Genomic DNA, 18,178 nt, shown 5'->3' on the forward strand with positions numbered 1-18,178 from the left:
GCAAATTTCAGGCCTACATATTTACCTTTTTGTTCCTTCAAATAATCTGCATTTTCTTTCATCCATAGCTCTGCTTTTATCTGAGCTTCAGCTTCATTAAGTATATACTAAAAGAGAAAACAAATTTATCTACTTTCAGAAATCAAATTGAAAACCACAGAGCAAAACAGAACTGAAAAACCACTGGCAAGGTCATTCCATATGCCATTTTTAAAAATACATTAAAAGAAAATAGGAGTGATATAAGACAATCAGAGAGTATTTCTAGTAACATCTGAAGCTGGTACAAGCAACAACCTGCTTTCAAGAAACAGTGCTTGATTTCCAAACTATGATGAAGTGACCAAAAACCATCCAGGACTCATTATACACGGTCTATTAATTAAACAAAAATTATCCTGGGTTTATGATCTTTTTCAGATGATACAAGAGGTTATCATGACAACGTGGTTGTCTGCAAGTAATTCTTGTGTGTTGGTGGTGGTCTGTAATTCAAAACAGGATGGGAACCATTGCCCTGTGCGACCAAAACAAAAACATGTGTCTTCTGGGTAGGTTTCTGTGAAGCTTTACACTGAGATTATTAGTTCAATGGCCACATCTGTGTGAAGGAAACCAGCTCAGATTGCTGGAGCTTTAGCCCTCTAGATTTCAGACAGCTGGGTTCCGTAACCACATGTAGATGTTTTGCAGTTAACTCCACCTAGTCTCCATAACATCTTGACTGAGAATGGAGCTATAAAATACATCTAGGACTATTCAGATGAATCACAGAAATAAATAGACATATAGGTAGCAATTACTTAATGGTAGATGACCTAAATGTAAAAATTAACCCAGTATTTAGCCCAATTAGCAATGAAACAGAAGTTCTCTACAGACGATGCTGTTTGGGAGGGAAGACCAGCAGAATGGAGAAGACAAATGAGGTCATCCATCATGAACAAGACACTTCAGTTTTAAGCAGTGCACCTGAGACTGTAAAATTATGTTTAAGTGCAAGAAAAGCAATCTGAGGTTTCTCCATCTTTTCGGTCTGAGCATTCAAGATTTTATCCAAAGTAAGATGTACATCTAGGATTTCATAAGAAAAATAATTCCAGTCAAACGAAACTAATGCAGGGAGGAGTCTTTCCTCTAAGGGCTAAACAAGAGAGCAAATGGCTGTGCAAGTCCTGGTTTATCAGACCAATACTTTCACTCTTTCATTTGCTTCTATTAAAAGTGGGCCATAACAGTAAAACCCACTTTTCCCTAGCTCAGTTATTCATCCCTCTTAGGCTTTCAGAGATTTCATAATCTTGGGCTTACAATATTACAGTCTATTGCCACAGAAATGAACATGAAGTCATAAAAGCAGAGTTATGACCTCATCACAGAGCCTAGGAAGTGCAGAAAATGTGTTCTTCCCCAGTGATTGTTTTAATTATGGACTGGCTATGGTTAAGAACCTCAGCCTTCCTGCTTCCTTCCTCCATTCAACGTCTGCTCAGATCGTGAGACACTAATGCCCAGCCTAGCAAATCCCACCTCACAGCTACGTTTTGGACATCAGTAATTCCTGTGCAACCTCATCAGTCTCAGTGATTTTGTACCCCAAAATAAGTTTTTAGCACTGGCATTATCTGTTCAAATGACACTGTAAAGCAGTGTGGCAGCTGGAGAGGGCATCAGGCTCAGAGAGCTGGATTGTGGCATGTCCAAGTTCTGACCAGCTGTGTGCCCTCCAGCAAGCTCTTTTCCACAGCCACGTGTCTGTCCCACTCAGTCTGCATGTTAAATGGCATTTTTTGCTGCCACACCAATAAAAATAAATCCAGAAAACATCACAGAAATCTTTGGAAGTACTTAAGAGCCACACATACTGGTTTTACAGTTTGGTTTCCATGGCAGCCTCCTATGTTGAATCTATCTTAATTAAACAATGAATGTAGAGCTCCACCAAACTTTTTAAAGTTCTCCTTTGGAATAAAAGACATTCTAAAACATAATTATTCCAGCATGTTAAAAGCAAGCAGCAGCAGCAGCCTTATAAATATATATGTAACTTGGGCAAGGAACACCAAATTCACAGGTTTGCATGAACATTAGATTTCAGACCACTAAAATTGCTCAAAGCTCTCTATAGATCAGAGAGAAGAGGCAGTTGCAGAGAGCATAAACCAGGTAAGAAGCATTTTGTCTTTCCCAGTTACCCAGACAAGCAGGATAAGAGACAGCAGGGACCACAGGGCACCTTACCCGATCTATTTCACTGTCATCGATTCCACTCAGATCTAATTCTCCATCCCCTGTATTCTCACCTAGAGAAAAGAACACATTTTAATCAGCCAATATGTTTGTCCAATATCTACTGCAACTTAAGTTCTGCAGTAATGTAACACTTCAGGACTGTCCTTCAGAAATTTGCATCCTTCTGCCTTCATCTAGGAGGTTTAATGTGTTGCTGAGTATTTTCACTACAGAACTTCACGCACAGAAATTCACCACATTGGATTAATTTAAAATTCAGGAACCAGCAGTCTTCATCAGTACTAAAAATCAGCCAGAGACTTCCAGTCGCCTTTTTTTCACCCATTTTAATTTACAGCCACAAATGTTCAGCAGGAAGCTGGGGAAACCATTTCAGAAAGATGACCACTTTTCTTTCATCATAACAAAAATTTCTCTGTTAGAGCATATAGGTCAGTAATTTATCTTTAAATTATGACTTAGAAAATATTGTCTATTTTCAGGGAAGCAGCACAGACCACTGCTGACAGTTACACCACGGCTTTCTTCTTGACTTTCTATAATTACAATTTCACTTCAATTTTGCTAGTTTGGTAGTTATTAAGACTTCTGAAAACAAATTTTCAAATATTCCATCCATTAAAAAGCATAACAGCACAGAACTGAGGCTTAATTTGGGATTGGAACAGCATACAGCTGCAAAACCTGATTTTCCACATCACATTAAAGAACTATAGTAATACACTATTAATGTAGTCCAGGTAGAGAAGAAAACAAATTATTTAACAAAGACTTATGCTGGGGAATGAAGCAATCTTCTTGGTCATCTCCATTACATCTAATAAAGATCAAACAAGAGATGACCTCACCAGTTCACTTCAGAAAATATAAACAAATTAAGTTTCAACAATCAACAATAACAAATTAAAACCAAAGTGGTGCAGAACAGCATGGCATGTTCACAGCTCCCACTCCCCAGTACTGGGGATGTGCCTCCCCACAAACTAAGACCTTTGATGGATTGATTCCCCAGCCTGGTGCTCCTGCACAGTGCTGGAGCAGCAGAGGGTGATGCCAGGATCTAGTGGCAGGTCATGGCAACCAAACGATAAAGTCAAGCAAAGCTTGGAATTAAGAGCATTCCCAGAAGATAAAACCATGATCTGCTCAGCAAAAGTCAGGGGTTTAAACCAGTTGCCTGAAGAATGTGAAATAACAGGGCTGGGAATCCAACAAAAACACCTGGTTAGGAATAAAGTCTGAGCTTCCTTAGGGGGTGTAAAGGGTATGGCTGCTCAACTAACAGACATTCCCTGGGATCAGACACTGAGCACTCACAAATGTCTTTTCACAATCCATCTTAAACAACCAACATAAAGTTTTATACTTTCCACCCCAAGCCAGAAGCAAAAGGGGATTTAACCCCCCTAAAAATGTCCAATCACAAGGAACAGCATAGAATCACAGAATGGTTGAGTTGGAAGGGACCTTAAAGATCATCCCCTCCCAACTCCCAACAATGGGCAGGGACACCTTCCACCAGACCAGGCTGCTCAAAGCCCCATCCAACCTGGCTTTGAACACGTCCAGGAATGGGGCATCCACAGTTTCTCCAGGCAGCATATCCCAGTGTCTCACCACCCTCAGAGTAAACAACTTCTTTTTAATATCCAATCTAAACCTTCTATCAGTTTGAAGCCATTCCCCATTGTCCAGTCATTCCACACCCTTGTAAAAGGTCCCTCTCCAGCTCTTTTGTAGCTCTTTAAGCTACTGAAAGGCTGGAGATGGGTCACCCAGAAACCTTCTCTTCTCCAGGCTCAACAATTTCAGTTTTCTCAGCCCTTCCTCACAGGAGAGGTGCTCCAGCCTTCTGTAACACTATGGTTAGATTTTTTTCCTGAGATTGTCTCATGAAAGTAATATCAAGTTTACCAGTTCAGATGATGTGGTGCTAATTTGACCAAAAAAGCTTTAAAGAACATTTCTCACTGTCATTACATTTATAAATTAAACACATTAGTCCCAGGCAGCACCAGATTTACTTTACAACCCTTTTTCCCCAAAATACTTTAGAAGTGCAGAAGACTTTATAATAACTACATAATTTATCAGTACATATGCTTTACTTCTGGTCTGATCTCTGCACAGTGCAGTAAGAGCAGAACTTTCTGCACTGGTGCCAGCAGCTCCTCATGCAGGCACCCTGCTCCCAGCCAGGCAGGGATGCACCCCCAGGACATGGCCAAGCACTCCCTGGCTTGAGGGTGGGCAGGAAAAGCAAGGTGGCAAAATACATTCCAGTGGTTTGCTGCCTTTTTAATGCAACTGGCTGACATTTTTTTTTTAACAAAGCATAATCATTCAAAGCATGGAGAGGCATCACCCAAGGGAGGGCAGGGTACTCTTCAAGACAGTACTGTACATCTCTCCTGCTGGAACCAAGACAGAAACTTCCAGTGAGCAAAATGGCTGGATTTTCACCAAGGAAAGGAGCAAATACTGTAGTTCACTGTCTGAGAAATCTTTCCCAGCAGCTGGTCTACCTGGGTCCAAGAAATGTTCCATCACATAAAATAAAACAGCTCAACAGCAGAGTGTTAAGGGGAGTCCAGACCAGGATAACCTGGGTCCTAGGTTGGAAGGAGTTCATACAAAAATGGGACTTCAATTGGGTCCCTCATATTCTGGGTAGCACTTTAACCACCAAGTTGTAGGACAGAAGGGGGGATGGCCTCCACCTTCATTGCATTATCTACCCCTTGTTTCCACAAGGAATTTTTTGGGAGAAAAACCCCAAATTTTCAATTTGGTTTACCTGCACAAATAAAGGATTTCTTTTTCTTCACTATTCATTGTACCAGATAAACTAAATTGTCCACTATTGACACAGGCTTGGAATTACCAACAGAGAAAAATGGAGCCAATCTTGAAAATCACTAGTAAGTTCTGAAAATCATAGGTTAGAAAACCAAAACTTGGAAGTGGTGATGGACATACTCACTGTTCAACTTTACATAAATTGATCCCAGTATTTACTGCAGTAGAAACTGGCAAAGCATCCTAAAAACAATAAAAGTATCCCACTGAAATCAAGCTGCCATTGCTTTTCATCATTTTACACCTTGCTCCTCCTATACCCCACTATATTTTTGAATCAGAGGTTTAAAATTTAATATGTCACAGTACAGTAGGTGCCTGTTTTCTTATACAGCCCTAACATGCCAGACTGAAAACGATGCAATTTCAGGCACCATGAACAATTTCACTTGTCATTTTAAATATAACTTGTTACTGAATTAGGTGCCAGTTTTTCTCATTGGATCAATTAGCAACAGGGACAGAAAACTCATTCTCCAACTGTTAAATTGCAGAGAAGAATCCAGACGCAAGTTACACATAACAAGCATTTCTTAGACCCCCGTAACAGCAGCAGAGGGAGTAATTGCAGGATATCCCTCTGCCTGCAAATCTTCCTTTTTCCTGCCATGGTGATAGGCATTCATTAAATGGGTTTTTCAGAAGCGAAGGTGCCTTCAAATCCCTAGTTTAATGCTTTCACTGAGAGAAAAAAAATACATGTTTCACTACAGAATGCCAATTCAAAATAAAACACAACCATTTTGGCATGAAAATTTCCATGGCAATAGTTTCCAACAGGAGTAGACTCTACCAGCCACAAATATCTGTCTGCTTGATGCTACATGGTTCTCTGCAGGGCATGGAAAGCAAACTCTTTGCTTTTTTATATACCAAACAGATCTTCCTAGCTGCTAAACTTTTCAAAGTGATTTCTAAATTATCATTTTCTCTTTTAATAAAAGGGTCGAAATGAAATGTTCAACGAAATGAAAACACAGATGTGGCCAACATCTGGTCCAGCCTCTTAAGAGCTTATTTAAAAGCAGTGGCATCACGTGGCACAGCTCTGAGACATCATGGATTTCTTCTGTTAAGAAAAACAACCACTTTACTGCAGAGCACAGGCAAAAAATACGGTGGGCATTAAAAACAACAATACTCCTCCCTTTCCCTCCAAATCCAGTTGTTAAATGAAAGGATCACCAGGAAGAGCTTAGAGCAAGGACCAGCCTACTCCATCCCCATCCAACATCTCTGTAGCAAGTAGAGGAGGACAGGCACTTCAAGAGTTTTCCATAAGGTACTGAATCAGCTACATTCATCCTACCTAAAACCATCAATCATCCAGCCAGCTCCCCAAAAATTTAAAAATAAACTCCCCCCAGAGCCCTCCCTTTACAGCCTTCTAACATCTTTCCAACCAATTCCAGTAGACATGAGGGCTACAATCAGACACTGGGGATTAGGTTTGTAAACCTGTAGGATTATTTACTGTTCTTGTCATTACTAAATAGACACTAAATCATCTTTTAACACACTCTCTGCCCCTCTCCCTACCTCTGTACAGCCAGTTAAATGTATACATAGTGCTCTATTATGGGGATTTATTACAGAAGAATCATTCCACCCGATATATTTTAAACCCCACGTTTTTAAAAACATCCACGTGAAGAATATGTTTTTCTGTTTCTGTTACAGGAGGCAGCACTATTTATTGCTCTGCCCAGATAAGAGGATTTCCTTACAGACAGAAATGGAGGCTGAACACTTCCCAGGAAATCCTCTAGAGCAGATCTAATAGAAAGGCATTTGGTCCTCTGGTCCTATGCAGCAAATACATCCTTCACCACAACATTCCACAGCAAAGAGTTTAAACAAAGAACCTTTCCACCTATTTGGCACAAAACCAGACACTAAGCACCCCCAGTATTCAAGAAATACTTTGGGGCTAGAATAGGACAAAATCTGAAAAGAGTTGGGAGATGCATTTTCAGCGACAAAAATCCTTATGCAACAATCCAAATAACCTGAGCCTGGGGCAGCAGAAACACTGGGATTGATTGCTGCTCTCCAGGGAGGGATTAAATCCAATAGGAGCCACAAAAAGCTCCCGCAGACCATCGGAGGGACCCAATGGGCAGAAATGCTTTAACATCTCAAATTGATGAGCGATGCCGGGGCCACTTTGGGGAGCTGCAACGAGTGCAAAGGGAAGGAGATGGCTTAGAGTCAAAAAAGGCACTGCACAACCACGCCAGGATATAACTGATGGGCTGATCAGAGGGGACACAAACCCATCTGGAGCGGGAGATAACTGATTTACCAGAGGGAGTGAAGGGAACAGGCATTAAGGGTGGCTACCCGGGAGGGGAGCGGTGCCGAGCAAAGCGCCGTGGTGATCGCGCTGTAGGGACCAGGCAGGGAAAAGAAATGGATGTGAAAATGCTGCAGCAGCAGCAGCAGCAGCACAGGATGAAGTACAAGGATCGATGGGTGTGCAAACAAACACATCACACATCAAGCCGTGAGCAGAGTCTGCAGGGCCGTAAGAGCAGAGAACACTGTGAGTTTCACTAACACAGGGCAGGAGCCTCCCTCCAGAGCAGGCTGGGAGGTAATCCTGGCTGTTTCCAGCTGTTGCCAACCCCAGTGCTCCAGGTAAGGCGCCTCTTTGTGCAATCCCAGCCCGCCCTGCCATGCTCCCATCCCACGGCATGCACCCTGAAGCTGCCAAGGGCTCCAGGTCCCCCAGCTCACCTTCGGCAGCACAATTGTGCTGTCACAGAAGAAGTATTCCACAAAAACAAATTAATTGCACTTGCTGAAGAAATAAGGTCACAAAACACTATGTGTATGCTCGTATTTAGGAGAAAATGTTTTTTACTTTATTGTACCTGGAGCCACCTTGAAAATTACAGCTACTCCTTCACAGTGCCAAATCACAGTGCCAGGATTTAGGTCTGGTGGTGTACGGAGCACACGAGGCCACGCACACACCATAAAGATAAATGAAGTCTGTCACTTTATTATTTCCTTCTGCCAAGGCAAGGTTAAGGGGTCCTCTCCAGCCAAAGCCAAGTTTCCAGCCTGCTAGTTCCTCAGAGAAAGCAAACACATCACACCACACAGAGCGAGGCCCCATCTTCCCAGAAACATTCATTCCTGCCGACGAGGGACGGTGGGAAGCGCTGCCGGATGGCACCAGGCTGCCTGGCAGTGCCAGGGCACACAGCCCTGCCTCTGCAAGGTGCCCACGGGCCAGCTCCTCACACTGGGACCATAAGAAGTGTAGAGGCAAAGCCCAAAATGGTGCAAATGAAGGGCAAAGAGGGAAAAGTCACAATTAAAAAAAGGCATAATTAAAAAAAAAGAAATTCCACATACTCCAATATTGCAGCTGTGCAAGGTCAGCCTGTACAAAAGCTGGGATATACGAGCTCATCAGCTATTTCCTCACTCCTGTCTACTGAAAATAGGACTTTCTCACAAAGCAAAGCAGTGTAACAGCCAGGGCGAGGGCACTGCAGAAGATTTTCCTACAACACTGGGCCTTAATGTAGCACAGAACTAGAAACCCATCTTTATTAAGTGCCTGTTTCCATTTCCCCACACTGACACTCAAGCTGCAGGTGCTCTGTCTGTCCTGCACAGCTGAGTGACACCCGACAGCCTTCCCCCATCAGCCACCTTCCTACGGCGGTCTCAGAACCATTACCCCGTCACTGGAACGGAATTTCAGATTTCTGTGCTTAATGATATATGGGAATAAATTATGAGAAAAGCTTTTTCCTGCCGTCAATCACTCTCACAGAACTTTTATTAGATAGTGAACATATTTTTTATAAATTAAATTTCAAATTTGAAAGAAAGCACACCTAACCACCAGCCCTGCTGCCTTCCTGAGAGCACATCCATACTGAAACAAATGCTATTGTTTCACCTCATACTCCATGGAGGATCTAACCAAACCACATCCTCATATTTTATATCCAGTTAGAGGTCATACCACTCGTCTAACAGACATGGAAACTTGTTAACTTAAATTTAATGCTTCAGAGAAATAGTTAATCTCTCCATTATTTCCAGAAATCCTCCCTGCAATATATATTTCTTCAAAGCAGGCAGTACAAAACCAGTCCAGCAATAAACAAAACCCTTCTGATTCTGAAGAATTTTCTTTGAAAAGGTAAGCTCATGTTCATTGAACTACATAGCAACATAAAAAGCCCTTAAGAAAAAAAACCTTTTCAACCTCCCAAAATAAATACAGCTGAAAATTAGGCTTTTGAACAGAAGAACATCTTGACACTGTCCTCAAAACTAGGAGCAGATGTTCTTCTTCTGGAATAACGTTCACGTTCTCCCAACACCTTTGCAAAACAATGAAAAAGAACATGGTTTATGCAACCTACTTGTTGCAACTTGTCATTCTTTTCTGAGCTCACAACTCCGCTGCCATGACTGAGCGCTCAGAGAACGGCTGCTCTGAACAGTACCAAAAGAGTTACCTTTTGCTGATGGAACCAATAACCAGCAGTCAAACTGAACAATACTCACCAGGAAACATACTACCCAACTACCACAAATGATATTTTTCAGTGGCAAACCCTGGAAACTGTAAGAGCTGCCATGCACAGGCACAAGTCTTCTCCAGACTGTGATTGCTGCACCCAGCAGTGCCAAGACTGACCACGGCATTAGTGCTGGAAGTGCCACCCACTCACACCTCACCCTACATTCATACATCAAACCCCTCGTGCCTGAACAGTTATGGACTTTAAACTTTTTAAAATGAAAACTATAAAGACAGATTTCCCCTACTTATTGTACTTTTCCAGCCGATCACCAATTCCCTGCTGTATTTTCCTCCTTTGCCTTTTATGCTGTTCTTGGCATCTTTTCTTCCCTTTCCCTTCCCCCAGACTTCATTTTTTTTTGGTGCCTTCTGGCCTGTATTTTCTGCATTTTTTAAAAATCTGTGCAGGGGGATCCAAGAGTAACAGTTTATACAAAGGGAGAGACCAAGGAGAAGAACTGATCAGCATCTCAATCAGCTCCCCTCTCCAAACCCCACAAGGGCAGAGCGCTGCGTTATCTCTGGCAGAGGGCGAGGGCAGTCCAACACCCTGGAGAGCCGGCAGCAAAAGCAGCCAGGCTCAGATCCCACTCCAGCTCGCTTTCCCCATTCTGACAGACCACTATGTAAAACAGCAAGAGCACTTTACACCCGAGCCAGCCACAAAGGGAACAGCTGGCTTCATGTTTAAGTGCTGAGGCATCATTTCTGTAACTCGCCAGTCTTGCTGCGGGCGCTAAATGCTCTGCTGTCCATCCCTGCAAGCCCAGGGTCCTTGTCTGGCCAGCACTCAGCTATCCCAGCATTTGTTTTATTGAGAAGTAAATCTCCTCCTGCAACCCCCACACCGAGTAAAACACAATGGTGAGCTCTGCACTACAGAGAACTTAAAAGCAAATCCCAGAATTTTGCTTGGACTATTATAGTTTGTTATGGTTTTTTGTTTTGTTTTGTTTTGTTTTTAATTGTGAGTCAATTTGTGTTCCACCTGGGAAAAAATTTAAATGTATATGGCCATATAAGTATAGAACATATACAACCTCATCTAGTGGGTGGCATCCCAGGCCATGGCAGGGAGTTGAACTAGATATCTTTAAGGTCCCTTCCAACACAAGCTGCACCAAAGAGCTACTCCAGGTCAAAAACAGCCTACCAAAATAACTTACTCAGCTGAGCAAAAAAGTGAAATGAGTTGAACTTTCCACTTATAACCTGCATCTCATCACCCTTACCATCTCTTAGCAAAGGTGGGCTGATTTCTACCCCCTCCTTTGAGGTTCAGAGCTCATCTACAGCAGATCTGGTGACAAGCTCAGCACCAGCCACCAGAAGCCACCCAGACTACACAAATGCTTCAGCAGAAAATTATTAGCATTAAGACAACATCGAAACATAAGAGTATGAAATTATATACCCAAGTCTTTATTTAGAGGAAAAACATCAATCTTTGTCCTGGCCATTTACTACATCGTCTGGGCGGGCTGAATGGTGAGAAGCTGTTAACTGAAAGAAAATTATAAGGTAAGAAATTTCTCATTTTGTTACCCAGCTTCTTCCTTCCTTCATTGCTAATGAGAAATAGCAAGCAGGGAATTACAGAGATGGGAAGAGGAAAAAGAAGATAAAAAATTATTCTTATTATTAAATCGAACAACAGACAAGAGCAGAAGCTCCCCTATCAAAAGCAAGGTGGGAACTTGGCCCAAAAGAAATCCTCTGAGGTGGATGAGGGCTGGACTCAGAGCAGGTACGAGGCAGAGTTCCATGTGGCCAGGACCATCAGAGACATGGAGGAGAGAGAAAGGACACATAAGATCCTGACTGGTTTGGTGATCAGGATCACCAGCTGGGGTTTACAAATACAGAAGTAGGAGATACTTGGTTCGAATTCTTAAAATGGGGCAGCTACAGAAATGCAGATCTGTAGTGAGAGCATCAGCCATTATGCAGCAGAGACTTGCAGCCAGCACAGACCATGTTTTAAAATAAAAATTACAGCAGTTGCACTGTTTCTTGTTAGATCAAAGTGCTATCTTTTTGTCTCTGACCATGCTTAATGGCTGAGAAACGTGTACGTGATAAAGTACTTCTCTATCAAACAGAGCTCTTGCAGGAGCCCTTCCCCAGCGACCAAGGCAGTTTTGTGACCATTCAGGCAACTCTATACGTGAAGCATATAAGGATGCCTGCAACCCAAAGTTTAGGCATTGCCTGCATGGCTCCAGGTGCCACTGGAGCACAGGAAGGTCCCTTGGCCACCTGGCCACACTGCAGCACAGGCTGCTGCAGACAGCTCAGCTCCTGCAGGAACTGCTCGGGAGGACAAGCCGGGGCTCTGTCCCTCACCTCCTTCTTCTCCTCTCCCCTACATTTTAGTGACTGCAATGAACCTGTTCCCCAGTGCATAGCAGACAGAGGAGAAGGATTTTAACATTTTGCCTGCAGCAGCTCTGAGGCCTTGGCATTTGGACAGACTGATCCATAAGAACAGCACAATTAGCATGTGTATGTACTCCATATGCTTGAGATCCATCCATTACTGCGCTGCAATGCCCTCTGACACCACAACTCTCCAAGAGAAGAAAGTTGTGGAGAAGTTCCTGGAGAATAATTTCTCTTATCCTCCAGGAACAGTGGAAAAAGCCACTTTTATGTACAGGAGGTTTTGGTGGAGGTGGAGAAATAACCTTTTCCCAACAAAGCCCAGCAGCATGATTCACCTATAAAGCACGGAGCCGGTCTCAAAGCCAGCCTTTCAAGCTAATGGCTATCAGGAAGGCCAGCCATCTGCTTGTGCAACCTGTCCTTACGATTAATCTCAACATCTGACTTGTATAAAAAGTTTATATACTAACAGGACTATACTTCATATTTCATTTTAGCTAAGTTCTGCATTGCTGATTACAGTTTCTCCTCAGTCTGGCCATCCTCTCCAGGTTACAGGCACACAAAGGACCCTGCTTGAATGTTGATTAGTTGCACAGCAAAGCAAAGACTTTGGAAAGATTTTACTAAGTCTCAAAAACCCAGTAAGCATTTCAAAGTGCTTACTGGAAAAGACACGTCCCACATCCACATGTAATTAATTCTTTATTTAAATCTATTACGCCTCTACTTAACACAGTGTTGCAGAGGCAGAAAGTAACAAATCATGTCTCAGTCTGGAAGGACTCATGGCTCTTTCTGCCATGCAGCCATTTTAGTGTACAGCATATGGCATAATATCAGAGTTGTTCTCTAATTAACTGAATAATGATACTTTCTGCAGAGCTCAATCCAGGTCCTCCATAATACACAGTATTACAGCACCCATTTTCAGGAACATGAATACATGCCCACAGCCCACTGGGAGAGACTGATGTTCTTTTCTTGTATGAGTTCATTTAAACACATTCAGCACCACAAGTAATATTCATCTCTGTGAAATCAGGAAAGTTTATTTTGAGTTAACGAAACCAGAGTTGTCTTCCGAAAATAAGTTCTGGATAACATTTTACTATTTCATTACAAAATCCCACCAGATCATGATTTCAAATTCAGATCTACCATCCTCTTCTATGGAATAGACATTTATTTATATATTATTTCTTTTATTTCTTTAGGTAAGAATAGATGAATTGTTCCTTATGCTAGTTTTAACTAGGTAAATTCTTTCCACAGCAAACTTTAGCATCACAAACTCTGCAGTGAAATAAGCCCAGGATAATGAGCTGACAGAAGGGACCGGTGAGGGAAGAGCTTGCAAGACACACAGACAAAAGCCCTGTCTCCTGAAGGAGTAAGATTTTAAATCTTGCTAGCGAGATAAAGCAAAGAATACTAAAGTCCAGACAAAACGCTCCCATGCAATTCCCTTCACACCATCAAAACCAACATAAAAATCATTAAATGCTAAAATAAAGCCAAGCAAAGGAACATTTCTGTCAGCAGCTGCCAACTGAAATGAATGACCTGGGTTGAAAGCGTTTGCTGACGTAGCCACAAGTTGCCACAAAGGCTTGAGGGCTGTGGCAGCAAACTGCTCTGTGGAACAGCTCAAACCAGGGACTGAGGGGGTGAAGCTGGAGCTTTGCCTTTTGGAGCAGGACCACCTGCACCCCTCCCTCCAGCCCGGGAGAACAGACCCAACATCAGGCCAAGTCACTATTTCAGACAGCAAAGGGAAAGATCCCAGGAATTCTGGCCTGTGGCCAGAAGAGGTTTGCAGGTCCATGACAGCACCTTACAGCTCTGACCCCACTGACAGGCATCAGTGGGGCTGTGCCAGGACCTCGGTGCCCCGGCATCACCCGGGAAATCCAGCACAGGAGCACCCGGAGGCTGCAGAGGCACGGATCCCAACATCTGCATCCACCGCAGTTTAATTCTCAAGGTGTTTCTCAGCTGCCACCAAGAGACAATTTCATCACCGCAGTGACACTGCAATCAACCAGCTTGGCTGACTGAAATGATGCATTTACTGGCCATAAAAACTTACAGAATACGTTATTCTGCATTTTACCCAAAAGGTGAGGACAGATTTGAACAATACAAGTCATGTAAATCACAGCCTTAATTGTGCTGGCACTTAAAACAAACAAAAACCAAAAACAAAACAAAAAAAAAGGAAAAAGCAAAAACAAACAAACAAACAAAAAAAAGAAACAAAAAAAAAAAACCAAGAACAACAATTTTGTGTTAATTTTAGATGTTACATTTTTCCTTCACATAGTAGTAAAATCAGCATTAGATATCTTTGGATGCAGCAAAGAAAATGAGGAAACTTGCCAATTTTTAAAGAATCAACAATTAATATTACAGCAATTAATTCAGAAGAGTAACTACATGATAGTGTAGGGTTCCCTGTGAGTTCTGTCCAAGTGATTGCTTAAAAAAATTTTTCAGCAACAAAATGAAGTAAAAAGTGTTCTGTTTATTTTTTTCCCCCTAAATTACCAGCATTGCAAACTCATGCTGGTATCTGAAAGTTAGTCTGAGCTCTCCTAGTTATACATCCTTATTATCATAAAGATTCCACAATTGGAAATTACTTTTCGTGACACTTAAGCCAAAAATAAAATAGCTCTATTGCATCTGCAGAACCAAAAGTAGTAAATTGTAATAAACATTCATCTTTGTCAGTGGCTCTGCAAACCAATCTGTTCAGCACGAAGGTGCCATTTTTACACAGTTGCTTTATTACTACATAATTATTGATGGATCAGCCAAGTGCTCTCTCAAGGAAGACCAATCTTAAAAACTAGCTTGTTAAAAATTTAAGTGTAAACCTTGGGATAGAAACTAGCAGTTAGGTTTCATCTGATATAAACTTGTAAAGAGGAAAAAAAAAAATAAATTGAAGGGACAATTTTGAAAAATGCTACGTTTGAGGCAGGCATGAAATTGAAGCAGAGAAGAAACTTTAATGTGATAGAAAGAAAGAATTGGGGACATCTGTACTGAGAATAAGCTGTAAGAAGCAAGAAGAATTATCAATCTAGTGATGTGCCAGCTCTCTGCATTTCAATTGCTTTACAGGCCATACCATAAAAATTGTTTGCAATGAAAGAAGTATGAAGCATCCCTAGATTTTATTGCTCCCAGTGATATTTCCCCCATTTATGTGTGTACACCAGTTGTAGCCTTTCAAGTACAACACTGTTTCATATTAGTACCTGTTTAAATTACCTGCCCACAATCGTTCGGTGCTCAAAATGCCTCACTATTAAATTTTCTGTTTCAGTCAAAGTACTTCAAGAATTTCTATCAAGCTTTCAAAGGCAAGGAAGTTTCATGCAGGTTTTCTAAAAGTCAAAATAAAGCAATAAACTTTGAATTTAAAAGGAGGCTTTTTCAGGAGAATTTGGCGTACCTTTTTGAATTCCCTCCCCACCTGTTAAACCAAACTTTTCCATTGCTCCCAGATTTCTAAATGTTGCATTTCAGGAGCTGAACTTCTGAGAAACAACCTTACTCTCTAAAAAGACCCTGCATGTAAAGTGACCTTGGGCAAGAGCATACCTGAAATTGTCAATTCCAAGTCACTGATGGATTGTAAAATTTTTCCAGCACTGGAACCTCAGCACAAGCACAAATGCCACTCTCAGCCTCCAAAAGACACGTTCCTTGCTGCTGCAAAGACATGCTCTGGAATGCTCCTGCAGCCCCAGCTGAGCTGGGGGAGCTGGTCCCTTCCCCCCCAACTCAGCCCTGTTCCCTTTCCTTCTGCTGCCCCCCACCTTCCACTGCACCTGCCAAGGTGTCATTCCCTAACACACATCCATCTAAATAACCCTGCCATTAAAAAAGCCTGCAAAACCTGTGGCATTTTTGACAGACCTGGTGAGGGAGGCAACCACACTGATGCCAGGAGATAGGAGGGGGATGAGCCAGTGAGGCAAGGAACTTCTTAAGCTCAACCAACAGCACCCACAACATCTCAACAAATCTGCTCTGTCTTAGACTGGAGGCCAAATCCAAACAGTGCAGTATAAAACAGGGAAAGAACTTGGGACAGGAGCTTTGAGATAGTCTTGCAGCAGCTACCAAGCCATGAGACACAAAAGAAGTGCTCCCACGATGTGCAGAAAACTCTGGGTTAAAGTGAGAAGAGAGACTTCATGGAAAAGCAACTTCTCACTGAAGTGTGTTTTATTTAATAGAAACCACTGCCAAAATATAATACTGCCACCAGGGACATCATTTCATGTTGACAAGATGCTGCTGCATTTCAATATGTAACTTTGATGGTAGCATGGATTTGCATTTTTCACTTTTAGCCAGAAATTATTAAGAATCATTAAGCACAACTCCCCAAAACAGCCTTTTGCCCTGATCCCATGCCAGTGCTAAGGATTTGGTCACAGAGCACTATCTTACTTCCTTCCCATCTGTGAGCACACAGTGGCTTCCCCACCATAACGAAATCAAACCTGGCATGTAAGTAGTGAATTTGCTGAAAAATGGTACCCTTCTGCCCCCTGCACAGCTGTTTACTTCTGGCTTCTGTGCTTATACCTGTCTCAAGAGCCCCGTTCCTTGCTCCAAATTTCTTTCCAGGTACTACTTAACAGCATTATTTACTCACTCTTATTTCATATTCATTCCCTTATTCCTGCTACACAGTTGTAGATGTCCAGGTCTTTCATAACAGAAAACAACTTCTACATTCTTATATGTTTCAGTATGAGAGCTGAGCTTTACCTTAAAACTGCTTAGTTCAAAAATAAAGTATCTTCTGCTTCCTTTCAGCAAAACTTGGCTGCAGAAACTCCCTAGAGACAATTGTTTGCAATTTTCCCTTAATTTGCAGCTACCCCTCCCTTGGCAGGCTGCCAGCATCTCCTCCTTTGACCACTTGGGACATTGGTCCAACACAGTCCACCCAACCCGAGATAAAAGATCACAATTTTTGCTATTAATAACCAACCCAAAGTTGTTCTTATCTGCCCACTTCTTTGGCTCTGCACCACTGTAATTAATGAACACCCAAAACTCTACCCGGAATTTTTTCAGCCCTGCTAAATGCATTCTGGTGAGTGCCTATGAAATAAAATTAAATTGAAAAGCTGAAGACTACAGTAGCCTCATGTTGACAGGTCACTCTGATTCCAGGTCAAAGCAGACTCTATATTTGGCTGCTTTGATTATAATTGCTTGCAGGATAAAAAATAAATAGCAATTATCTCATTGTCACACAAGGAAAAAAGACCTAATAAATGAACCAATCCTAAAGTAACATTAAAAAACAAATTATTTCAAAAGCAATCAGGAGAAGTAAAATTCGGTTTCCAGGATTGTTTTTAATTGCCAACAGTGTCAACATTAATATTCTTCCTATTGGATAATAAATCCCTTTCAGTTATGAAAGCATTTAGCAAACTAAAAATGTCAAACTACAATTATACAAGGCTAAACTCAGGGCTGTTTTCATCCTGAGTCCACAGTGCCACAGCTGAAATCCCTAATTACAAGGGTCACCTACACAAGTCACAGTCCAGCCCATGCATCCTGCCTGCTGTGACAGTCCCACAGATTTAAGACCAACAAACAAAACAGATGAAGTGTTTAGGGGTGTGATGAAGTTAATCCTTAAGAGGATATAAGAATTAGTTTTTCAAACTAAATTCAAAGCTACCGAACAAAAGCAAAACAACACAACTGCTGCACAAAACCATTAAAACCTTGCAGAAACAGCACTCCATTTAAAGGGCTTACTTTGGTGGATTTTCAATTTCCAGGTACCGCCTTTACCAGCTGAACCTGTACCACGAGAAAATAAAGCACTAAATGGAGGATTATTTTAGCTTTTTCAGACAAACCCAAGTGGTTGGGATCCACCACAGCACTGCACACAGATTTATCACCCACAGTGTTAAACCCAAAGTAGCTAAGCCTTGCAAATCTCCCGGTGCTGTGTTTCCCTCTTCCAAGGCCACGTTTTGTGGCTCCTTGACCTGGGTTAATAAGTCTTTATTCTCAATAACAACTGGGACCATGGAGACTCCCTGAACTGAACCCAGGCCTCCA

The 18,178-nt window shown here is 42.0% G+C and overlaps 1 protein-coding gene across 1 annotated transcript in view; it reads right to left on the reverse strand.

The window, feature by feature from the left end:
* The window catches only part of BRF1 (BRF1 RNA polymerase III transcription initiation factor subunit), a 186,767-nt gene that overhangs the window by 45,610 nt on the left and 122,979 nt on the right, over window positions 1-18,178 (reverse strand). Inside the window, exons 14-15 of the mRNA XM_041476161.1 lie at window positions 2,242-2,303; window positions 26-107 (exon numbers count right to left, since the gene is read on the reverse strand). Coding sequence (XP_041332095.1) covers window positions 26-107; window positions 2,242-2,303 — 144 coding nt within the window. The remainder of the gene's footprint in view (window positions 1-25; window positions 108-2,241; window positions 2,304-18,178) is intronic.

Source organism: Pyrgilauda ruficollis, unplaced genomic scaffold, assembly GCF_017590135.1.
Source record: "Pyrgilauda ruficollis isolate IOZ18807 unplaced genomic scaffold, ASM1759013v1 scaffold38, whole genome shotgun sequence".
Lineage (NCBI taxonomy): Eukaryota > Metazoa > Chordata > Aves > Passeriformes > Passeridae > Pyrgilauda > Pyrgilauda ruficollis.